We start from the raw sequence: 21,524 nt of genomic DNA, 5'->3' as shown, positions 1-21,524 counted from the left end.
AATATAATTGATTTCTGTGAGACAGCACTGAATTTTCATCAGCCATTTCTCCAGTCTTCAGTGTCACATGATCCTTCAGAAATCATTCTAATATACTGATCTATTATCAATGTTTAAACTACTATACTGCTTAATATTTTTTGATACTTTTTTCTTTGATGAATAAATAGTTATAGTCAACAGTTAAATAGTCAACATATAAACCTTTTATAACAATTATAAGTCACTTTATATGCATTTAACACATCCTTGCTGAATAAAAGTGATTTCTTTAAAAGATAAAAGTCAATAAGTAAACATTATGCAAATATATAATACACATTGAAAAAATACTTAAATAAGGACAGCATGACATAAGCACACTCAATCTGAAAATTCCCTTTATTGCTGTTCTCTGCTTTCTCTCATTAATGCATCACTCGGATGTAGGCTATATTTATCCTTGCATCAGATTAATCAGTCATCAGACACATACAGTGACAGGGTGACTCAGAGCCTGACCCAGACACCTACACAAACACATGCAAGATGCCTCATTTTTAGGGAAATAACAAACTAATGACGTCAGGTTCCTGCGAATGAGTCTCGCTCTTTGTGATGTATCACCATGGAGATGGCGCTGACGACAGTCTGCTAACACATGCAGGCATGAGAGACTCACTTCTGTTCTGCAAAAAATAAGATCAAATGTCCAGGTGCATACATAAATAGGTCTACTTGTTCTCTGTTTATCTGAATCCTCTCTTTCGCTTTTCAATAATCAGTCAAATAAATATGATTATAAAATGTTTTTACTCACATGAAACCCTAATGTAGACATTATTTATTTATTTATCTTCAGTATTAAAATGTTTTCCTTTATTAATTTACCTAATGCATGTCTTGTGACTACTGAAGAAACCCTCTTTAGAGCAGAGGTGGACAAAGTACACAACTCCATTACTTAAGTTAAAGTACAGGTACTGCTGGTCAAATATTACTCCATTACAAGTAAAAGTTGTAAAGGCAGATTTTTAGAGAAGTACTTGCTTTTAAAAGTACTTAAGTACCAATTTTTTTTTTATGTTAATGCTTTATGTAAATAATGTTTTATTATTGTTGTATGTAATACTTGCAATACCTCTGAAGCAACTTACAATACATTACACCTACTGAAAACACTGACTAGCTTGTAGTATCTTTTGAACAAAGAGCTCTTAAAATGTTAAAAACCTATGGGGAAAAAAATAAAAGATTATTTAGCACCCCTACACACTCCCACAAAAGCAGGATGATAGTGATCCCACACAGCTCTGTCCATTGTGTAGCCATTCATCCACATTTGAACAGAGTGGACAGTGAAATCCTGTAAATACAGAGTGATAAGAAAGAAAAAAAAAATCAAACCTGCTTTAAAACCCAGCAACACAACTGTAGCTGTATAACTTTACAACAGCAACACTGCCTTAACAAAAAAAGCAAAACAGAAAGACTTATTTGACATCAAAACAAAAATAAAAAAAAGCTGTCTAATCGCTCTCGCAGTACTTTGATGTCACACACAGAACTATCTTTGCAGTGTTGCTTCAAGTCCAGCACCTATTGTGTTTTATTATGAGACACACAACAGTTTTTCTGTGGCTTTATAGGTAATATTTTCACGTACACAATTTAGCAAAATCAGACAATATTGTGTCTAATATATACCACAATATTAACTTCTTATTACTGAATTGTTGTAAATAAATATCACATTTGCAACTGGTCAGTGTTCAAAAAATGCTGGGAAATCACTTCATGTAACCCTACAAGAGTGATTACTGATAAACTGTCTGAAAAAAAAAAAGTCACGTTTTAGAGAAGAAAAAAATCACGCACTGACTTTCAAAGCTGCTATATAGTATCAACTTTCTACTTCGAGGACCTTTATAGAAATGTAGTGGAGTGAAAAGTACAATATTTTTCTTTCAAATGTAGTGAAGTTAAAGTCATATGTTTCCAGAAAAAATAATAATCAGGTAAAGTACAGATACTCAAAAAGTGTACTTAAGTACAATACTCAAGTAAATGTTGCCTACTTAGTTACTGTCCGCCTCTGCTTTAGAGCTACTTTATGTGTTTAACAAAATAAATTCTGATTCTGGTTTTATTTATATTCCCACAGAAGCACATTCTGTCCTGGGCAGCAGGTGGCAGTATAATCTCACTTAAAGTTTCTTGGGTTAAGCCCGATGGAGGTCATTAACATACTTCACTCATGCAAATAATCTTTTGGTACCTAAAAAGCTGTTGTGCCTTTAAAGGGGGGAAAATAAATAAATGTATCCTATTACAAATACATATTCCCCTGTTTATCTGTGGGTGTGAAATAAACCTACTTTTTCAGTCATTCTGTGTATAAAGTTACAAATGAACACTTTAATTCTCCTCAGAGAATGTCAGTATATTGCAACCAATATTGTTTGGTCTTGAAAGATAGAACAGGCAATTATTTGTAACAATATGTTGTCTATTCTTTGGTTTAGAATATGATCTGACCAACATTGTGCTGAAGGATTTTTTCTGAGTCTTACAGTTCAGTTAGCCTATTAAAAAAAAAAAAGTTTCCCAAGAGTATTGTGAATTTAAAGCAATAGCTCAATCCAAAATTAATTGTGTGTTTTTCTGAAGATTTGCTCACCCTCAGGCCATTCAAGATGTACCCGAGTTTGTTTTGAAATGATTGTTTCTGAAGGATTTGTTTCTTACACTGCTTTTCACTTCACAACACATTAATTGATAGTCTGGAGTTGGGTTGTGGATTATTGTGATGTCTTTATCTGCTGATGGTCTCTCATTCTGATGGCACTGATTCACTGCAGAGGATCCATGGAGAGCAAGTGAAAAAATACTAAATTTCATACACATGGGATGACCTGAGTAAATTTGAAACCCAAGAGCATAGTGCTGAAAGACTACTGGGCTACAGCTCCACAGGTAACCTATTAAACATCCATCCTAAAAAGAGGATAATTTTGAGCAATATAGGAAAATGTTCATATGAGCTGAAATTTTATGAAAAGACTGAGACTAAACAATTTGGCAATAACAAAAAATGCACATTATGCTTCTCTCAGTAATCAGTGAGCTGTGTGTATGTGTTTGTCTGTATGCTGTATATATGCGTCTTATGTGTTTTGGCCCTGACATATTGCTTATGTTCCCTGTCAGTGTTTTAGCTTTCTGTACATTCTGCCCACAGAGCTTGTCTGGATTTTGGGCCATACATTTCAGAATACGGAACAAATGAAAATGTCAGAAAATGTCAACAAATGTCAACAAAATAAGCTTGAAATAGTTCCTTCTTAGAGTATTATCCATGGCAACAGACACAAATAAATGCTAAATAAATCTGTTTATGCGTGTAAACAAACAAGTAAAAAACATAGGCCTAAATTTTTCTATATCAAATTAATACCTTTAATGTATATCTTACAAGTTGGCTGTTTGTTGGTTTTCATAGACAAGAATTTCTTATTTGGTCCTGTACTTGTAAAGTCTACATTGTGAAGTGCTTTGACAGAATGTTTTTACATGATAATTTGATAAAGACTAAATGGATGCAAGAACCTTATCTTCAGAAGTGAAGTAATTGAGGGGATTATGTTGGCTTGAACCGAGACGTGATAGAGATGTCCATGTCTTCCACACTTCAAATGTGGTCTCTATACCGGTACACCTGATACCAGTGAGATTGTGATTGATTACCTGCACATATATAAAGTAAATTGTATTCAGCAAGGACACATACATTTGATCAAATATAATTTTATAATGTTTATGATGTTAAAAAAGATTTCTATTTCAAATAAATGCTTAATTTGCATGGACAAAATAAATACTGAGACATTTTTCCAAAATACTATCTTTTTTTTTAAAGAAACAAAGTAATGCAGGTCTGGAACGACATAAGGGTGAGAAATTATGACAGAATTTATTTATTACTATTATTTATTTAACCCAACAGGTGGAATAAATTAAACTGATGTGTAGTCCATATGATGTCCAAGCGCTCTCCAGTGGGCAAAAGTGTGAGCTGTGCTGGCTCTAGGACCCGGTGTGCCCTCTTGCGTCTTTTGGCTACTTGATGCTCTCCGGGCTCACGCCTAGGCTGTATGGATTTCATACAAGCCGCTTCAGCCCTCACATGAGCAGCTTAGCCGGATTGTGTGTCTTGGTGACCAGGGGACGCCTCTGGATTGTTTTAGCAAAGATTCATAGAAGAAGGCATATCTCACTTGTCAGTAAGCTCACGTGCCAGTCTATATGCCTTTGCGCGCGCCCTGATAGTTTCCGTGAATCCACGGATGAGACGCCTCTGGAAGCGTGAGCTCGAGGGGCACAACTTTTTTATTTATTTATTTATTTGTCTCAAAGGAGCTGCGCTTTGGTGAAACGAAGGTAATTTTTTGTGTATTTTACATTTTTTGTTTAGTTTTGTAAATTATCGATCAGTTTCCTGGGGCTGTGAACATTTTGAACATCTAAACATCCTAGCCGAAGGGACAGCAACAGTTTTATGCATGATTCTTCTTCTGTTTGGACAGTTTTAATTGATCTCCTTTAAAATGTAAAGACACTGTAGGTATGGCTGTTATATTTGCAACAGTTTCAAAGTGTAAAACTTTTGAAACACAAAGGCTTGCTGTTTGGCTCCAGCTTGACCATTAGCGCGCGCTCTGGAAATATGCGTGTGCGCAAACGCAAAACGCTTACAAGCAGAAATAAATGTCACTGGAAGTTTTGCCTTGATTCATTCTCATATAAATCATTTTTAAGACTGACTTGAAGACTGAAATAACTTCTTTGGCAGGGAATAGCTCAACAATGAATCAGCTATGGGGTCATTCGCATGGATTTCTAATCTACCTGTTTCTTCTGGCTTTATGGCGTGCATGGTAAGCAAAACAAAGTACTCTTCTTTTTTTTCTCAAGGGAGCGCGCAGTTTTTTCAAGATAAAGCCCTATAAACGTGTGGATATTATAACTGCTCTCTCCCTCTTTTTTCTTTCAGTGTCAGTCAAAAAAAAGCTTTTTGGTATGATCGTCTCCATTTACAATATTGCCAAAAATAAACAGTAGCATAGGTATATATTAAAATAGACATAAATAAATAGCCTAGTGTGAAGTTAATATCACATCACCCCAAAAATCTAATTCTGTCATCATTTTCTCACCCTCATTTTGTTCCAAATTTGTATGGCTTGGCTTTCTTTCTACTGTGGAATATAAAATACATTTGGAGAAATGTCGTGTATGTTTTATGTCCATACAATGGAAGTCAATGGTCACCAATAGACTACTGTTTGGTTACCAACATTTATCAAAAAATCTTCCACAGAAGAACATCAGTCATGCATGTTTGGAAGGACAGGAGGGTGAGTAAATGATGACAGAATTTTCATTTTTAGGTGAACTGTCCCTTATCTAAGGTTTTAGGTGAACTGTCCCTATCTTAACAATTAAATCACACTTTAAAGAATTGTTCAATGCAGTTAATCTTAATAGACAGCATGTTGAATTACCACCACAGATAATAATTTGGATAATATTTAAAGCACAAATCATAATTAAGGCAACTTGGAATAAAAGTAAAGAAGACTATAGGCAACCAGTGCACACAGTTTTTTCCACAAGTATATTTTATTTACTTAGAGGTTATACATAAGGCTAATGTGATAAATATGAGTTGCGTTGTGTCTTACACTAACCCTTTGAATTAATTATTTTCTGTGGTAACTGATATTGAAAATACTTGTGACTGACCTTCATTTATACTGAAAACATTTCTGTAATGCTAGTCAGTTGCAACTACATTATGACAGTATGTCAGTTTCAACTTTTTTTGTGTGTGAAAAAGTCAATATTTTCATATATACATGGTCACAAAATGAATAATTACAAAAAAAGCGAATTATACAAACTTATATGTAAACATGCACGCACCTAGAGGGAATCATTAGTAGATTGGCCGTTTGGAGACAAGTTTGCTAAGATGAGGTCTCAGGTGTTTTGGTACGGCTGTTATGTTTGTGCTTTTGCCAGATGGTCGTCCTCTCATAACTTTATGGGACAAGGTTTGTAGAGAACAGCTTTCTCTGCATGCAACTCTGTATATGTTTATGTAACAGACTTTTGAGATGCCAGATGTATCTTGTGTAGTTCTGAGACAGATGTATCCGGCTCAGATGCCTTTAAAAACAACATTACCCTCTTCACACGGATCTTGGACCGACTGCTTGATGGCTACGACAACAGGCTGAGACCTGGTCTTGGAGGTAAGAACACCTAGGGAATTAGTCACATTTCCCAAAGTTGATATTACAGTTATATGCACTTTATGATGTATTAATAAGCTAAATTACTGTGATAGTGTTATTTCTGTTTAGGAATTTCATAAATAGCACAACAAGAAAAAAAATTATGGCTGAAGTCAGTATGTGTCATTATGTGTAAAACATTTAAGTGACTCATTGTTTGTGTGCATTGTCATTTTGACCTGATTCTACCACTGATAAACTAATTATAACGAGGTGTTGATGACCGGAGAAATTTCAAGTCACGCCTGACTGAATAAGCCAGCAATCTCATCTCCACTTAACAATCAACAGGTCCTCCCTGTGTAGCCTGTCAGTGTTAATATGTGTTTATGTAGCCCTTGCTGTTGTTTGGAAGCTCTGAGCTTGGCAACATAAAAGACATTATGGATCGAGCAACGCCCACCATGAGGCAAATAGATTTCTTGTGAGCGTTTCCTTTTCGAGATTTAGAGAGACTAGCACACAAAAACACATTCATAGGAGTCAGTGGACATGCGGTCAAGCCAAGAGCCAGAATGAAGTGTTGCCATGGTTCCACTAAAGATCAGCTAAAGTAATAGTGCACTCAGATGTGAAAAAAAGTCATCTTTTTTTTCACCTCTATATCATTTGAACCTCAAATTAGTTTCCCTTCATGTGTGAAACACAAAGGAGATCTCAGGCAGAATATCTGAGCTTCCCTTTTCTATCTAGAAAAGTGGATGCTGATTTATCAAGCTTCAAAAAACACCGTCATAAGAGTACACATGACTCATCTTCTATATTCCAAGTCTTCAGCAGTTTTATGTGCGACGCAGGCTGAAATTTAAGTTGTTCACAAACATATAGCACATTATAATTGAGTAAACTTATAGACGAGGAGTTCCTGGTCGATAACATTGTCATTTGGACTTTTTTTTGCTGTGTGACATAGATCGAGTGACGGAGGTGAAGACTGATATCTATGTGACCAGTTTTGGACCAGTATCAGATACGGACATGGTAAGACATTCCCCTTTTCACGTCAGATGAATTGTGCGCTGTATAGTGAGAATCAAATAGTATTTATCAGAAATATTTGATATTTTCCTGTTGGTTATCTCATTTTCTCCTTTTATACTACATTATCTCTCTCCCTCAGTCCTTGATTTCCATCTGTTGTCTATTCATAGCATTTGGTACCTGCTGCTGGCTAAAAGCTTTTCTCAGTACTCCTCTTTTTCCCCACTTCACACTGTCTGCTCTCAAATATTTAGAATGAGAAAAAGATGGAAGAAAAGCGATTTTTCATTCATTCATTCATTCTTTATGTATAATCTTTAACTGGCCAGTGGTGTGTTTTCTAAACCCCACTGAACACTCTCACTATCCTGTACTAGAAAAATCTCTGTTTGCAAAGAGCGTATTTTGTCAGGACGATCATTACACTGGGTATTTCTGTCAGGTTGATTTTTTTTTGGGTGCTCTTGGGAAATCATGATTCTTGAATCTGCAATATATCTCCAGTTCTCCAGTCATCACCTGTGATGAGTAACCTGTCAGACTCTAGCGAGAGATTTGCATTTGCTTTGTAAATACTATCAAACACAACACTGCTCTTTCAGTGCCTCCAGGATTTTGCGATTCTGCGATCGCTGAATTTATTACAAAATCAAGCAAACTCTCACAAAAAAGCTAGCAAATTTTTGCAATTGTCACAGTTGTTCCGCAAATTTTGGGCGTAGACACGTCCTGTGACGTTATCGCAGCACGCATTCAGTCAAAGAAAGGTTGTTTCTCAGTTTGAAAAATTGAATGAACAGCCTTGTGTTCTCATCATGCCCGATTTACAAGAGCTAAATTGGACAAACGAACCGAAAGCGGAACGAATCCACGCTACTCGTTTGGGTTACATGGCGCAGACAGTTTATCTGCTCGGGCCGGAGCTGCGGGCTGCTCTCGATCACGCAACATCGTTATACACAGCGCTGGGAGATACATAAAGAAACTAAACTAAAAGTTTCATAATGTAGGAAAGCAAACACTTATTTAAAAATAAAAAGGACATTAAATTACCACTATATGGCTGCAGCTACTTGTAGGCTTACTAGCCTTTTCCAGTCCCTATATATATATATATATATATATATATATATGAAAATATATATATATTTTTTTTATTAATCAAATTATATTTAGACATTATGAATGAAAGTAATAAAAGTGTCTATTTGACATCTGACAGGAAACGTCTTAGAGACGTATTGCAGATGCGCAAACACCTTAAAAAATATGTCTTGCATATGTAAATGCACACATCAAATAGACATCTCCGAGATGTACATGTGCGATTAGGGTGAGTGCTTTACTGTCAGGTGCTGGTGCCACCTTCTGTAGAACTTAATGGCACTGGTGTCCTCAAATGTTAGTCTGGAGCCCTACAATGGTTCTTGAAGTCAGAAAAGTTATAACAATGTTAGAAGAATGTTGTCCATGGTATATTTTCACTGCAAAACAATAAGAAATGCCGCAAATATCACTGCAAATTTTGAGAAAAGCCGCAGCAAAATCAGTCATTTTAGGTCACAGAAATCAGAAAAAAGTCCTGCGAAATACAGTCTATTACTCAAAAGTGTAAGATAAGTCTCTTTACACTCATCAAGGCTGCATTTATTTGATCAAAAATATAATAGAACAGAAATATTTGTAACTATTATTACAAGTTAAAATAGCTGTTTTCTATTATTTCAATATATTTTAGAATATTTAACATATTTTTAAATGTAATTTGTTCCTATGATAGCAAAGTTAAATTTTCAGCATCATTACTCCAGTCTTCAGTGTCACATGATCCTTAAATCCGAAAATGCTGATTTGGTGCTCATGAATTTGCTGCTTATTATTATTTTTAATGTTGAAAACAGTGTCGTTTAATATTTTACATTTTTTCAGGACTCTTTGATGAATATAATGTTCAAAAGAACAGCATTAAAAATAGAAATCTTTTGTAACATTATAAATGCCTTTACTGTCACTTCTGATCTAATGTGTCCTTGCTGAATGAAAGTATTAATTTCTTTCAACAACAACAACAAAAATCTTACTTACCCCAAATTTTGAAATGGCATTGTAGATATATTTATAATTATGATTATATGATAACATATAATTATGGCATATACAGATTATACCACTACATGTTAACAACTAAAATGATTGATAGTATTACTTTATACTATACGGCTAAAAAACTGAATCCAGACTGTTTACAATGTAATGTCCAGGATAATTAGATTTCTTGACATTGATTTTAGAAGAAAGTTTGAAATAGAAAAAAACGATTGCTATATTATCAACTATGCTCTAACCAACGGTGAATTTTAAAGGTGTCATGAACTGCCTTCTTCTTTTTTTTGTACTGTTCTCTGAGGTCCACTTATAATGTTATCAAGATGTTTAGATCAAAAAACATAATTTAGAAATAATAGGCTTTTTTTCTGTCCTGATTGAACCCCCCTCATTAGAACGCTCCGTTTGAATAGGCGTGGAAGATTTTAGACTGAGGCCCTGTTTACACTAGTGCGTTTTCGTTGTAAAACGGCGTTTTAGAATGAAAACGATCCTCATTTACACTGGCGTTTCAGAAACGATCTTCGTTTACACTACACAACCGAAAGCGCATGTAACATGACCATTCATGCAGGTACAACCATAGATATGTATAGGTAGATGATGCCCTATTATTTAGATGGCGGACACGTCTGCGTGCTTGGAGCGGTCGAATGGGGAATCTACCCATACATATCTATGGGTACAACAATGAGCATGCTGTTATTGTTTACATGGTCATCAAGGATACGCAGAGCGAATGTGGGCAGCCACGCCATCGTTTTCAAAAGTCTTGGTTTTGTTCCGTTTACACTGAAACGCAACTCTTCAAACTAAAACAGGGTCTGCAGTTTTCAAAGTAGTGCAAACGTAGGTGTAACCGTAGCAAAAGTTATGCGTTTTAAAACGAAAATGCACTAGTGTAAACGGGGCCTGAAGTAAACACCCACTGGTATGATTGGCTAACAGTTGTACAAGTTTGACAATACATCCTTCATAGATGAACGCTACTGTCATTTAGATCAAAAATGCATAAATACTCATATGAAACGATCTGTAAAAAGAGACAAAGCAATAGTGACCACATAATAAAAAAATGTGTCACTTGTGTGTTGCGACATTACTGTCGGATCCAATATAGTTGGCACAGCCTCGTCTTTTAGTTTTATTCTTTCTGAAAATCCTGCATCAAATTGTGCCTTGTTTGTAAACCAATCCAGGTTAAAATTAAATGAACAAAGTTCACTGTGACGTGGTCTGGAGCTATATTAAAAATTGCCTCTCTCATCATTTACCCACTAAATGCGTGAATCGGTGGGCGGGGCTAAACAGGCGGTGATATAGAAGCAGGCGTTGGTCTTTTTCTGCGGAGGTGGTGTTTATCCACACTTTTACGTCATAAATTGGCACATTCCACAAGCTGTCGTTTTGGCAGACTGGCTTCACTATAAGCTTATTTTAGACTAACAAGAACGTTTTGAGTTCTTAAACTTACAGAAAGTTTTTATAGCACAATGACCTCTTATATGTCAAAAGATCAAGAGAATTGTGATTTCTCAGTTCATGACCCCTTTAAAGAATTAATAACATTGCTGTAACTGATCCTGATATAGTCACAGATATACTAAATCTTCAGTATTATATCTAGTGTTGTTTCACATAAATCTTGCTTTTTGCCCCCTTCCTTTTGAATCGTTTCCTTTGAGTCTTTAGTTTTAGTGTTGCACAATTTCATGTTCCTTTGAACATTGTAATGCCTTAAAATAGACACATACTATGGAGGATCACAAAAGCAGGTTATTTTTATAAGTCTTACTGTGCCACTCCCTTCAGGCCGTGTGGTTATGATATGACAGAATGGAAAGTGACAAGTATTGTCTTTTTGCTTGAGGAGTTGTGCGGGACTCCTGCATAATGGAGGGTAATGTTGCAAGACGTTAGCAACAATATCAAATGACCAGGCAAGCTTTCCTCAAAGTTTGTTCGAGATGTTTAGATTTTATAATGGTACTGGAATTAACTCAGAATGGACCCATAATCAGTTTGTTCCATACAATATGATTGTGACATTGTGAAAGCTGATGGAGGATGAATGGAAGAATGAGAAGGAAATTAAGAATTAAAGATGGGCTCTGTGAGTGCTGGCGAGCCCTGGCGCTCCAGTGACAGCATGTACTGTCACACAATATTATCTTTCCTGTATGAGTGTGGGAGTGAATAAGTATTATCTCTTACGTACATAACATTGTGTTTTTCTGTCTGTGCGCTGCCATGGAAACTGGATGCCCGCCTTCACCCCAGGGGTCGGTGCATGGCAGTGCAGTGCCCGAGGGATTGGGATATAATGCAGTGATGTGAAGCGCTTCTGACACTTTGCCACTTTCTAGTACTATAGAGAGGAAGATGAAACATTGTACACACATATTGAGTGAACTGAAAAGTTGCTGGCACTTATTGAGGGAGCCCATACAGTCTTTCTTTTAATACTTTTCTTTTAGCTGTCTTTGAAAGGTTTACAGTGACATCCAGTGTCTGAGACCACACTGAATATCTGAGATTTAAAATCTAATTTCATTTTTATTTGTACATAACAGACCTGTACACACAAATACCATCTACTGAATTGTCTGTTGTGTATATTTTCTTTAAATATTTTTTGTATATTGTTATTCCCCGTTTACTTATTCTATTTGTATTCTTTTTATTATCTGTATCTTGTCTGTCACTGTCATTCTGTTGTGTTGTGGAAGCTTCTGTCACTAAAACAAATTCCACGTATGTGTGAACATAAAGCTCTTTCTGATTCTTATTTTGATTCTGATTAAATCTAGAAATAAACGATTTTCCATTAAAGCAAAAGTAGGTCAAATAAATACTACAAGATCCTAAAATATACACTGCTATTCAAAGGTTTGGTGATTTTTTTCCTCTTATGCTCACTATTTGATCAAAAATACAGTAAAAACAGTAATATTGTGAAATATGGTTACTGTAATGGAGCCAACGAGACATGAAGCGTACGGATCCATTTGCAAGCTTTTATTCCAAAACATGGTCAAACACAGGCAGGGGCAAACATCAGTAGACAGATATGTTGAGGGCAAGACACAAGAGTATTCCAAGAGCATGCATGGGTCGTCGATCAGCGAACAATATCCAAAGGGCTTGACAATAGGGGTAATCCGATAACACGAGCAGTAATCCAAACACGGGCAAACAGAGTCCGAAAGGCAAGATGAAAGGGCAATCCAAAAACACAAGAGCAATAATCAAAACACAGGTAAACAGGCTTGGCAAAACTAAGATATAGAAACTAGGAAAGGCTCCGTAAAGTAGCTATCAGCAAAGACTGTGATAAACGCTAAACAATACTCGGCAGAGAGGAAGAGGAAGTCCATGGTTTAAGTAAAGCGTGTTATGGGAATCAGCTGTGTGATTAGTGCAATCAGCTATGTGTGTCGTCAGTGCAATGGATGATGGGAATTTTAGTCCGATGGTGAAGTGCAACAGTAATGTAGTGCAATGTGTCCATGTGTCCATGTGGTGAGCGGGTGACCTCTGGTTGTGAGTGAACGGACGTTCATAGACCAGATTCGTGACAATTACAATTTAAAATAGAATATTTCTCTTTTATATTTAAAATCATTAAAATGTTATTTATTGCTGTGATGGCAAACCTGAATTGTCAGCAGCCATTGTTTCATTATCTCATGATCCTTCAGAAATCATTCTAAAATGCAGATTTCTGCACAAAAAACATTTCTTATTATTGTGAATGTTGAAAACAACTTAATATTTTTGTGAATACGCTGATACATTTTTGTCAGGATTCTTTGATGAATAGAAAGCTAAAAAATAAAAATCATTTGTAACATAAATGTCTGTAATGTTTCATTTGATCAATTAAATGCATCGATGCTGAATGAAATCGTGGTTTTAATAAATTAAACTCAACTTTTCAAGTGGTTATCCTGATAATATATTTTTTAATAAAATATACGGTTGAAATAGACTAACAGCAGCATTTAGACTTTGGATCCCACATTGGATGAATACATATTTTCTGTGTCAGGTATATATTGTCTGATGCACACATCAGCACTGAAGAATGTCTTGCGCTCTTGCACTCTTATCTCCCCTCGTATGTCACTCTCCGTTCTCAGGAATATACAGTGGATGTGTTTTTCCGTCAGCGCTGGACAGACGAGCGGCTGAAGTTTAACGGGCCAATGAACATCCTGCGTCTTAACAACCTGATGGCCAGTAAAATCTGGACTCCAGACACTTTCTTTCACAACGGCAAGAAATCTGTGGCTCACAACATGACCATGCCTAACAAACTACTGCGGATTATGGAGAATGGCACTCTACTGTACACCATGAGGTACCCCTGTACTAGAGTTATCAAATAAATTCATCAAAATAATGACATGGTATGCTAATTAATTCACCAAACTATTCATTATTTATCACATAGCCTATATCAATATTTGATAAGAAAATTCCCCAAAATCAAGATATTTCAAAGACATTATAGCGGCAGATGAGTAAATCATTGAATAAACATTACAAAAAGTGGCTTTGGAAGACAAAATATTGTTTTATGTCCACTTCAATTAATACAAATGCCTTAAAAACATTAAAATCTTAAAATCTAAAGACCATAAACCAGCTATACACTACCATACAAATATTTGGAGTCAGTAAGATTTTTAAAAATATTTTTCAAAGACATCTGTTATGTTTATCATGGTTGAATTTATTTAATCAGAAAAAAACAAAACAATAACACTGTCAAATATTGTAATGTAACTGTCAATTAAGATGCTCTGATGGTGGGAAAATTCCTTTTTATGCAATTTATGATTTTTATAATTAAATGTATTAAATTAATGAATTAAATTGACAGCCCTAGTAAGAACACAGTTTTGAGGGGTGACTGTTTTATAATGTGTGTGTATTTGTGCAGGTTGACAGTGCAAGCTGAATGCCCAATGCATCTAGAGGACTTTCCAATGGACTTCCATTCATGTCCGCTTAAATTTGGCAGCTGTAAGCAAAAATGCCAATCATTTCTTTTATTCCCATGATGCCTAATGTCTGTTTATTCTTTGGGTTTTATGAAAAGATATTGTGTTTGTGTGTAGATGCTTACACTCTGACAGAGGTGACGTATGTTTGGACACGTGATGCCACTTTATCAGTGGAAGTAGCTCCAGATGGATCTAGACTTAACCAGTATGACTTAACGGGACATACTGTTGGCAAGGAAACCATCAAGTCAAGTACTGGTAAGACATTCGCAAGCAGTCACAAAATGATCTGGATCCATATGCTCCTATCTGTCGCTCCTCCCTCTCTCATGTTTCTTTCCTGCTGTGTAGGTGAATATACAGTGATGACTGCCCATTTCCATCTAAAGAGGAAGATTGGGTACTTTGTGATCCAGACGTACCTGCCTTGCATAATGACCGTCATCTTATCCCAAGTCTCTTTTTGGCTCAACCGAGAGTCTGTCCCCGCACGCACAGTTTTTGGTGGGTGAGCATGTGTTGTGTAATCAGAACATAATGTGGGAAGGTTTTTAATTCAGTTTACTATGGCACATTTTTATTTGTTGGCTGTGTACATCTTTTCGATGAAAAATCAATTTAGCATGCTGATTTTGTAGTTCTGATTAAATTACTGCTGCAGTCATGGATAAAGCTGATGTAGATTTGTGTACATTTTTAGATTTTCTCTGGCAATTTCAATTTCCTTCTGAACTCTAGGGATGCATTTGAAATGGCTGCGAGCAAAGGCAAACAGCTATAAAAATTGGCCTCCGTGTGTATTTCTGTGTTTGTATAGGTGAAAAATGTGCGGGAGGAAGCCTTAGCATTAATAAACACATTTAAATTAAACACAGACTCGCAGGGGGAATTCGCTAAGAATGAAACGCTGATAGCGTCTTTTATTCACACACTTTGATGTTTTAGTGGCCAATTCACTAAAGGAATTATGCAAATGAGGTAAACACTCATGAATTGCTGAACATAATTTGCACACCACAATTCTACATCTTGCATCAGTGCTCAGTTGCAGGGGGGATGCAGTAAACTACCCGTGTATGGTACACTTTACTGGGACTGTACAACATCACTCCACCACTGCGATCCAGGCACCTCCTGTAAATTGGCTCTTTAAAATGCTGCTTATATGATCATTTGGTCATCATTTGATTAGTTAATGCTGCCATGATAATAAAATTAAAAATAAAAATCACAATGGCAAAATTGAATTATGCATGGTGCAGCGCAGTACCAGCACAGATCAACCAGATTGCACTTTTATTGATTTGCAGGAAACCTGCCAAAATCACAATGGTTTAACATTTGAAAATAAAGATATTGTGTTGTGATTTTACAGTTGTACTATAAAATGAAATGATTTTTTATTAAACACTATATTTTGTTTATTTTATAGTATAGCAATATTACAATATCTCTCTCTCACTATGACTGCATTTATTTTTCTATTTTAACGTATTTTAAAATATAATTTATTAAAGGAGCCATTATCCATTTATTTGAAATAAAAATCTTACAAAACATTTGATCAATTTAATGCATCCTTGCTGAATGAATGTATTCATTTCTTAAATAAAAAAATCTTACTGACAACAAACTTTTATTTTATAGCATAATAACATTACATAATATTACATATAATTCATACAAATTATTACTATATTATAGTCATATTGAATAGGTTAAAAACAGTGGGAAGATTTTTCTTTCTTAATTTAGCACTTTATGTTTACTGAAAGAGGTTTGAGCTGGATCTTGTAATGAGTAAATTAATTTTTTTCCCCAAATCATTCTGCCATAATGGTATGCATTACATTTAAACAGATCTTCAGAGTAAAAAGTAATTTTTTATAATTATAAAAGTCAGTTTATCATTATTTTTATTTTCCTTGCAGATGCACTCCTGTATAAAATCACCCCAGTCATTCTAGAATGATTTTTTTCCCCCAAACAAAGCTATTCAAATCATTAGTGAAAATTCCTTTATCGACTTGAAAGAAATGTCTTGAGTTGATTGAAAAGATAAAAGTGAGATAAAGCATTTTTGTGCATGTTTTCTCCCTAATATTTGTTATAATGATGAATATGTTTGGATTTATTCATTTTCCCGAAGGATTCAACAATTCATTAAAATTGTTTACAAAAAACAGAAGATCATCTATATAAAATGAGGACAGGAGGTCCACTTAAGGCATATGACTGACTGCTGAAACGAACACAATTTCATTAGCCCAGGGCATTTGTGATTACACGTGTGCATCTGTGCTGTCTCTTCCACAAATGAGTGAACGGCATAAATGCTGGTAATTATCTGCAGTGAGGCATGCTGCACTAATGCGGTATATACAGCGCTCACCGAGTCTTTTTTTTTGTTTTTGTTGATATTTTTGTCTAGGTGTGACTACAGTGCTAACGATGACCACTTTGAGTATCAGCGCTCGAAACTCTTTACCAAAGGTGGCCTATGCCACAGCCATGGACTGGTTCATCGCTGTGTGCTACGCATTTGTTTTCTCTGCTCTCATCGAGTTTGCCACAGTAAACTACTTCACCAAGCGCGGCTGGGCCTGGGATGGCAAGAGCATTATCAATGATAAGGTAACCATGACGACACAGACTAGGCTTTGATTTTGGAGTGGGGCACATCTGGTAGCTTTGATTATTGTCATTGAGAAGAGGGGTTATTTAGATGAGGGAAATCAACAGTTAATTCAGCACAGTTAAAGGAAAAATTCACCCAAAATTGCAAATTTGCTGAAAATTTATTCACCCTCAGGCCGTCCAAGATGTGGATGAGATCATTCATCTCAACAGATTTGGAGAAATGTAGCATTACATCACTTGCCCACAAATAGATCCTCTGCAGTGAATGGGTGCCGTCAGAACAAGGAGAGTCCAAACAGCTGGTCCACACAACTCTTCGCTTCTGATCAAAATACACACAAGACAACCTCTTCACGGGAGAAAGCAATATTATGGACAGACTAGTTTTAACCAGAAACAGTGGTTTGAAGTTAAAGATTTACTGTATATCTTAATGATGCATTTATTACAAACGTACCTTTTCACCTCACAAGATGGAAAAACAGTGGTGGAATACTTATTGTGATGTTTTCATGACTCATTCTGGCAGCACCCATTCACTGCAGAGTATCCACTGGTGAGTAAGTGATGTAACGTTACATTTCTCCAAAGCTGTTCCGATGAAGAAATAAACTCATCTATATTTTGTATGGCTTGAGGGTGAGTACATTTTCAGCAAATTTTCTTTTTTGAGTGAACTGTACTTTTAAACTTCCATCATTTTGAACGCTGTCTGACATTGCGTGTTTCATTTTTAATACTTTTATAACATTTAGCTTAATATCATTGACTGATCATGTAGTATTGTGTTAACTAATATCTTCTGATTTCAGAAAAAGGAGACGTCCGTTATTAAAAAGAATAATGCATATGCAGTCGCTGTGGCAAACTACGCACCCCACATTGCAAAAGACTCAGCTCTGCCCACTGTCTCAAAGAGCGCCACAGTGGAGCCCAGTAAAGCACAGCCAGTGGCTAAAGAAGCACTGAAGACCTTCAACAGCGTCAGCAAGATTGACCGTATGTCCCGCATAATCTTTCCAGTGCTTTTTGGCAGTTTTAACCTGGTTTATTGGGCCACGTATCTCAACAGAGAGCCAGGTGGTAAGAACATGGAGCCCTCCCAATGAGCCAGTAGCTATTGCACATACAATCATTCCTCTACTACAAAATTATAATAGCAGCTTTTGTACAAATTCTTCAGTGTACTACTTCTGACGTGTCTGTATTGAAGCATTCTGAAATGAACGCTTTTTACAGCCTCCTTACAATCTTACCACTGCCAGGACAATTTAAAGAGCATCTTATCATACTTTAATGGGACAAATTAACTTATTTTCACAGCTTTATTTTTGTATGTCGTTGTGTGATTTCTGAGTATTTAACTGATTTTTCCTTGCCTATTTATGCAGTGTTTACTGGCATTTTCATACAGACCTCTGTTTTTTTATTTGACTACATTTGTGTATTATATATTTATAAATATCAACAAAGTATTTATGTCAATGTCAGATTTATGGCTGAATTATGAATTAAGCTCATAGGTATTGTGCATTAACAACATACTGTTTAAAATGAAAGCGCATACATACTAAATGTGATAGCTGTGTTGTTTTGTTATAACTGCACTACAGTATCTGTAAGACAGATCAATGCACCTTTATATTCACTGATGTAGCATTTCAAGTCAAATTAAATATGGCACTTTATTTTCTGATTGCGTATTAGCTTTCACGCACATCACACAGCTGTGCATCTAATTCTCAGACATAAGCAATGCACCATCAATGAAAGCGCACACCCACACATGGTTTAAAGGTAAATTATTCAATGAGTTTGTTTGAAGCACCACAGAGCTTTGTATTGTTGTGGACACTTTGATCCATGAGCACAGTCTCAAGTGGAATTAGCACTGCATTTGAGCCACTGCTGTTTCTTTGGTTCACAGTGAATGGAAAATGCTGCTGAGATTTTCCCAAATAGTTTGAGCAGAGTTACATTTTTAATTTGCTTGGGTTGAAATGAGAGCAATATGTCGGTCTTCTGTGTATGTTACTCAAACTGTGAAGCTTCTAAGGTCCAGGCCACTGATACTCGCATTAGCTTAATGTTGCAACAGTGACATGATGTTGTTTATATGGTATTTTCAATTTCAATGTCTATTGTAGCTTCATGATTAATGCAGATAATGGTTTTAATGGGCTTCTCAGTATGATATATTCGCCTAATGACGCTATGAAAATGGGAATCAAAATGTACTGTTCGCTCAATATATCATCTGTCAAACATTTTCATTACTAACATCAACAATCTGACAAGTGTAAACGCTTGAATGAACTACTGTGGGCTTACTTTTAACAGTTTTTCAATTTGCCATACTGTTCTCAGTTTTCTGCCTGGGCAAAGAGTCAGCTCCCCTGTTGACTGAAATAAAGTGTTTTCAAAGCCAACATGGCTCAGCTACTCTCCTTTTGTGTGGGTGATCGTGTTTGTGCCCACTCTTTTTGCACTGTGCACCTAAAAAATGTCAAGGTTCTTATTACTAAAAAAAATTCTCAGCTTCACAACCAAACAGCACAAACCAGTGTTATTTTAGTATCATTGAATCATTTAGTAGATTTTTTTTTTATTTTAGTTTGTTTTTATATATTCTGTTTTCATATTAAATTAAAAGTTTTAGTAATTTTCTTGTGTTATGTCATTTTTAAATAATTCAGCCAAAAATTTACATTTGCTGAAAATACACTCACTCTCAGGCCATCTGAGATGTAGATGAGTTTGTTTCTTCATCAGAACTGCAGTGCAGTGAATGATTGCCGTCAGAATGGGAGTTCAAACAACTGATAAAAACACCACAATAATCCACATGATTCAAGTCCAACCATTAATGTCTTGTGAAGTGAAAAGTTGCATGTTTGTAAGAAACAAATCCATCATCTAAGTTTTAAACCAATTTTGGACAAAATAATAGCCCATAATCCACAATAACACACCCTCCAGTGAAAAAGTCCATCACCTGTTTTCCTTTCACATCATAATCAACCAAAACATTTGTTTAGAACTGTTTTGGACTTTTTGTGCTTGTAAATGGTGCTTGATCAGTGAATATTTTTCTCCTTATTGGAACAAGACAACTTTTTCTTTGGAAAAAGCAATATGGAAAATGGATAGAGGAATTGTATTTTATCTAGAAGCAACAGTTTGAAGCTAAAAACGTCTTGATGACAGACTTGTTTTACACTTTACAAGATGTTATTTGATGGAATGAAGTCACATGGATTACTTGTGTTTTAAGGCTGATTCTGACAGCACCCATTCACTACAGAGGATCCATTTGTGACCATGTGATGCAATGCTAAATTTCTCCAAATCTGTTTTGATGAGCAAACAAACATCCACAGTACATCTTGAACTATTCTTTTAAACTAAAAACAGAAAGATTTGGCTGAAATAAAATAAGTTTAAGGGTTTTTCAGTTAACATTCATTTTAGTCAACAAAATGTAAAAAAAAAAAAAAAAAAAATACTATTCTGGTTTTAGTTTAGTTAAATATAATAACCCTGGCACAAATGGCAGTCTAAATTTCACTCAGTGGAATGGGATTTTGAGCTGACATAGCACTAGTCAATACACATTGATAAGTTTGCCGTGTGCCAGCTGCTTCTTTTATTTACCTGCACTTAAAAGTCTACATCTGGTTCAATCCACTAGACTCCCAATCCATATTGTCTTTTTGCATTTCATTGCCTTTTCATCCGTCTCTCCATTCTGTCTGAGAGCTTTTTGTGTAGCTGACTCTGCTTTGACTAACCAGCAGAATTTGAGATTAGCAGCGCTGAATGGAGAACTGGGAATCCGTGCGCATTTATCTAAGATCTTGCTTTAATAGCATAACAGCAGAGCTAGCTCATTTCTTTTGGTTATGGAATCAGTATCTTCCTGTATGAGATACAGCTATCAATGCCCACACAAGGCTAAACAGAGAAAGACAGTACTCCATTAACCTCCTCTCACTCCTTTGCACCTTCTGGAAAAGCATATCTTTGGGTACAAACAAGCATCTGTCAGAACAGATGTGTCCACTTGTGCGCACAATCATCGCACACACAGACTTGACCAGAGGGGAGATTCAAAATCTAAGCTGGATTTCATTTATTGGCCCCTTTTAAGGTGGAATTTATGCTGACTCCTTGTCAGGTGGCATTAACAAAGCGTTCCGCCTTAAGCGACGTCTGTGAGGATGTCGTGAGGGTTTATCGGATGTGAAAGATCACAGAGGCAGAGCATCCAACCAAGTGTGTGCTTGCTTGTGTCTGGTAACAGGCTGAAGCCATTTGAAGCCCTCACAAACACTGCCTAACATTTACAATGGATTCCTCAGCTAACAATGCACGTCGTGATGAAAGAGAAACAATATGAGAACAAAACAAAATCATTTATTCTTCCAAATAAAGGGAACTAATTTGG

General features: G+C 35.9%; 1 protein-coding gene across 1 annotated transcript; it reads left to right on the top strand.

Annotated features, from left to right (window-relative positions):
* Positions 1-4,845: 4,845 nt before the first annotated feature.
* On the top strand, positions 4,846-18,186 carry LOC306884575 (gamma-aminobutyric acid receptor subunit alpha-2-like; the record flags this gene model as incomplete). The annotated part of the gene is made up of 9 exons (XM_079440542.1): positions 4,846-4,916; positions 6,181-6,296; positions 7,252-7,319; positions 13,568-13,788; positions 14,374-14,456; positions 14,552-14,695; positions 14,789-14,941; positions 16,869-17,071; positions 17,890-18,186. The coding sequence occupies 9 exons, from the start codon at positions 4,846-4,848 to the stop codon at positions 18,184-18,186; spliced, it is 1,356 nt and encodes a 451-aa protein (XP_079296668.1).
* Between the last annotated feature and the right edge of the window lie 3,338 nt (positions 18,187-21,524).

The sequence above is a fragment of the Barbus barbus genome (assembly GCF_936440315.1).
Source record: "Barbus barbus genome assembly, chromosome: 18".
Lineage (NCBI taxonomy): Eukaryota > Metazoa > Chordata > Actinopteri > Cypriniformes > Cyprinidae > Barbus > Barbus barbus.
This window is presented reverse-complemented; position numbering and strand designations above follow the sequence as displayed.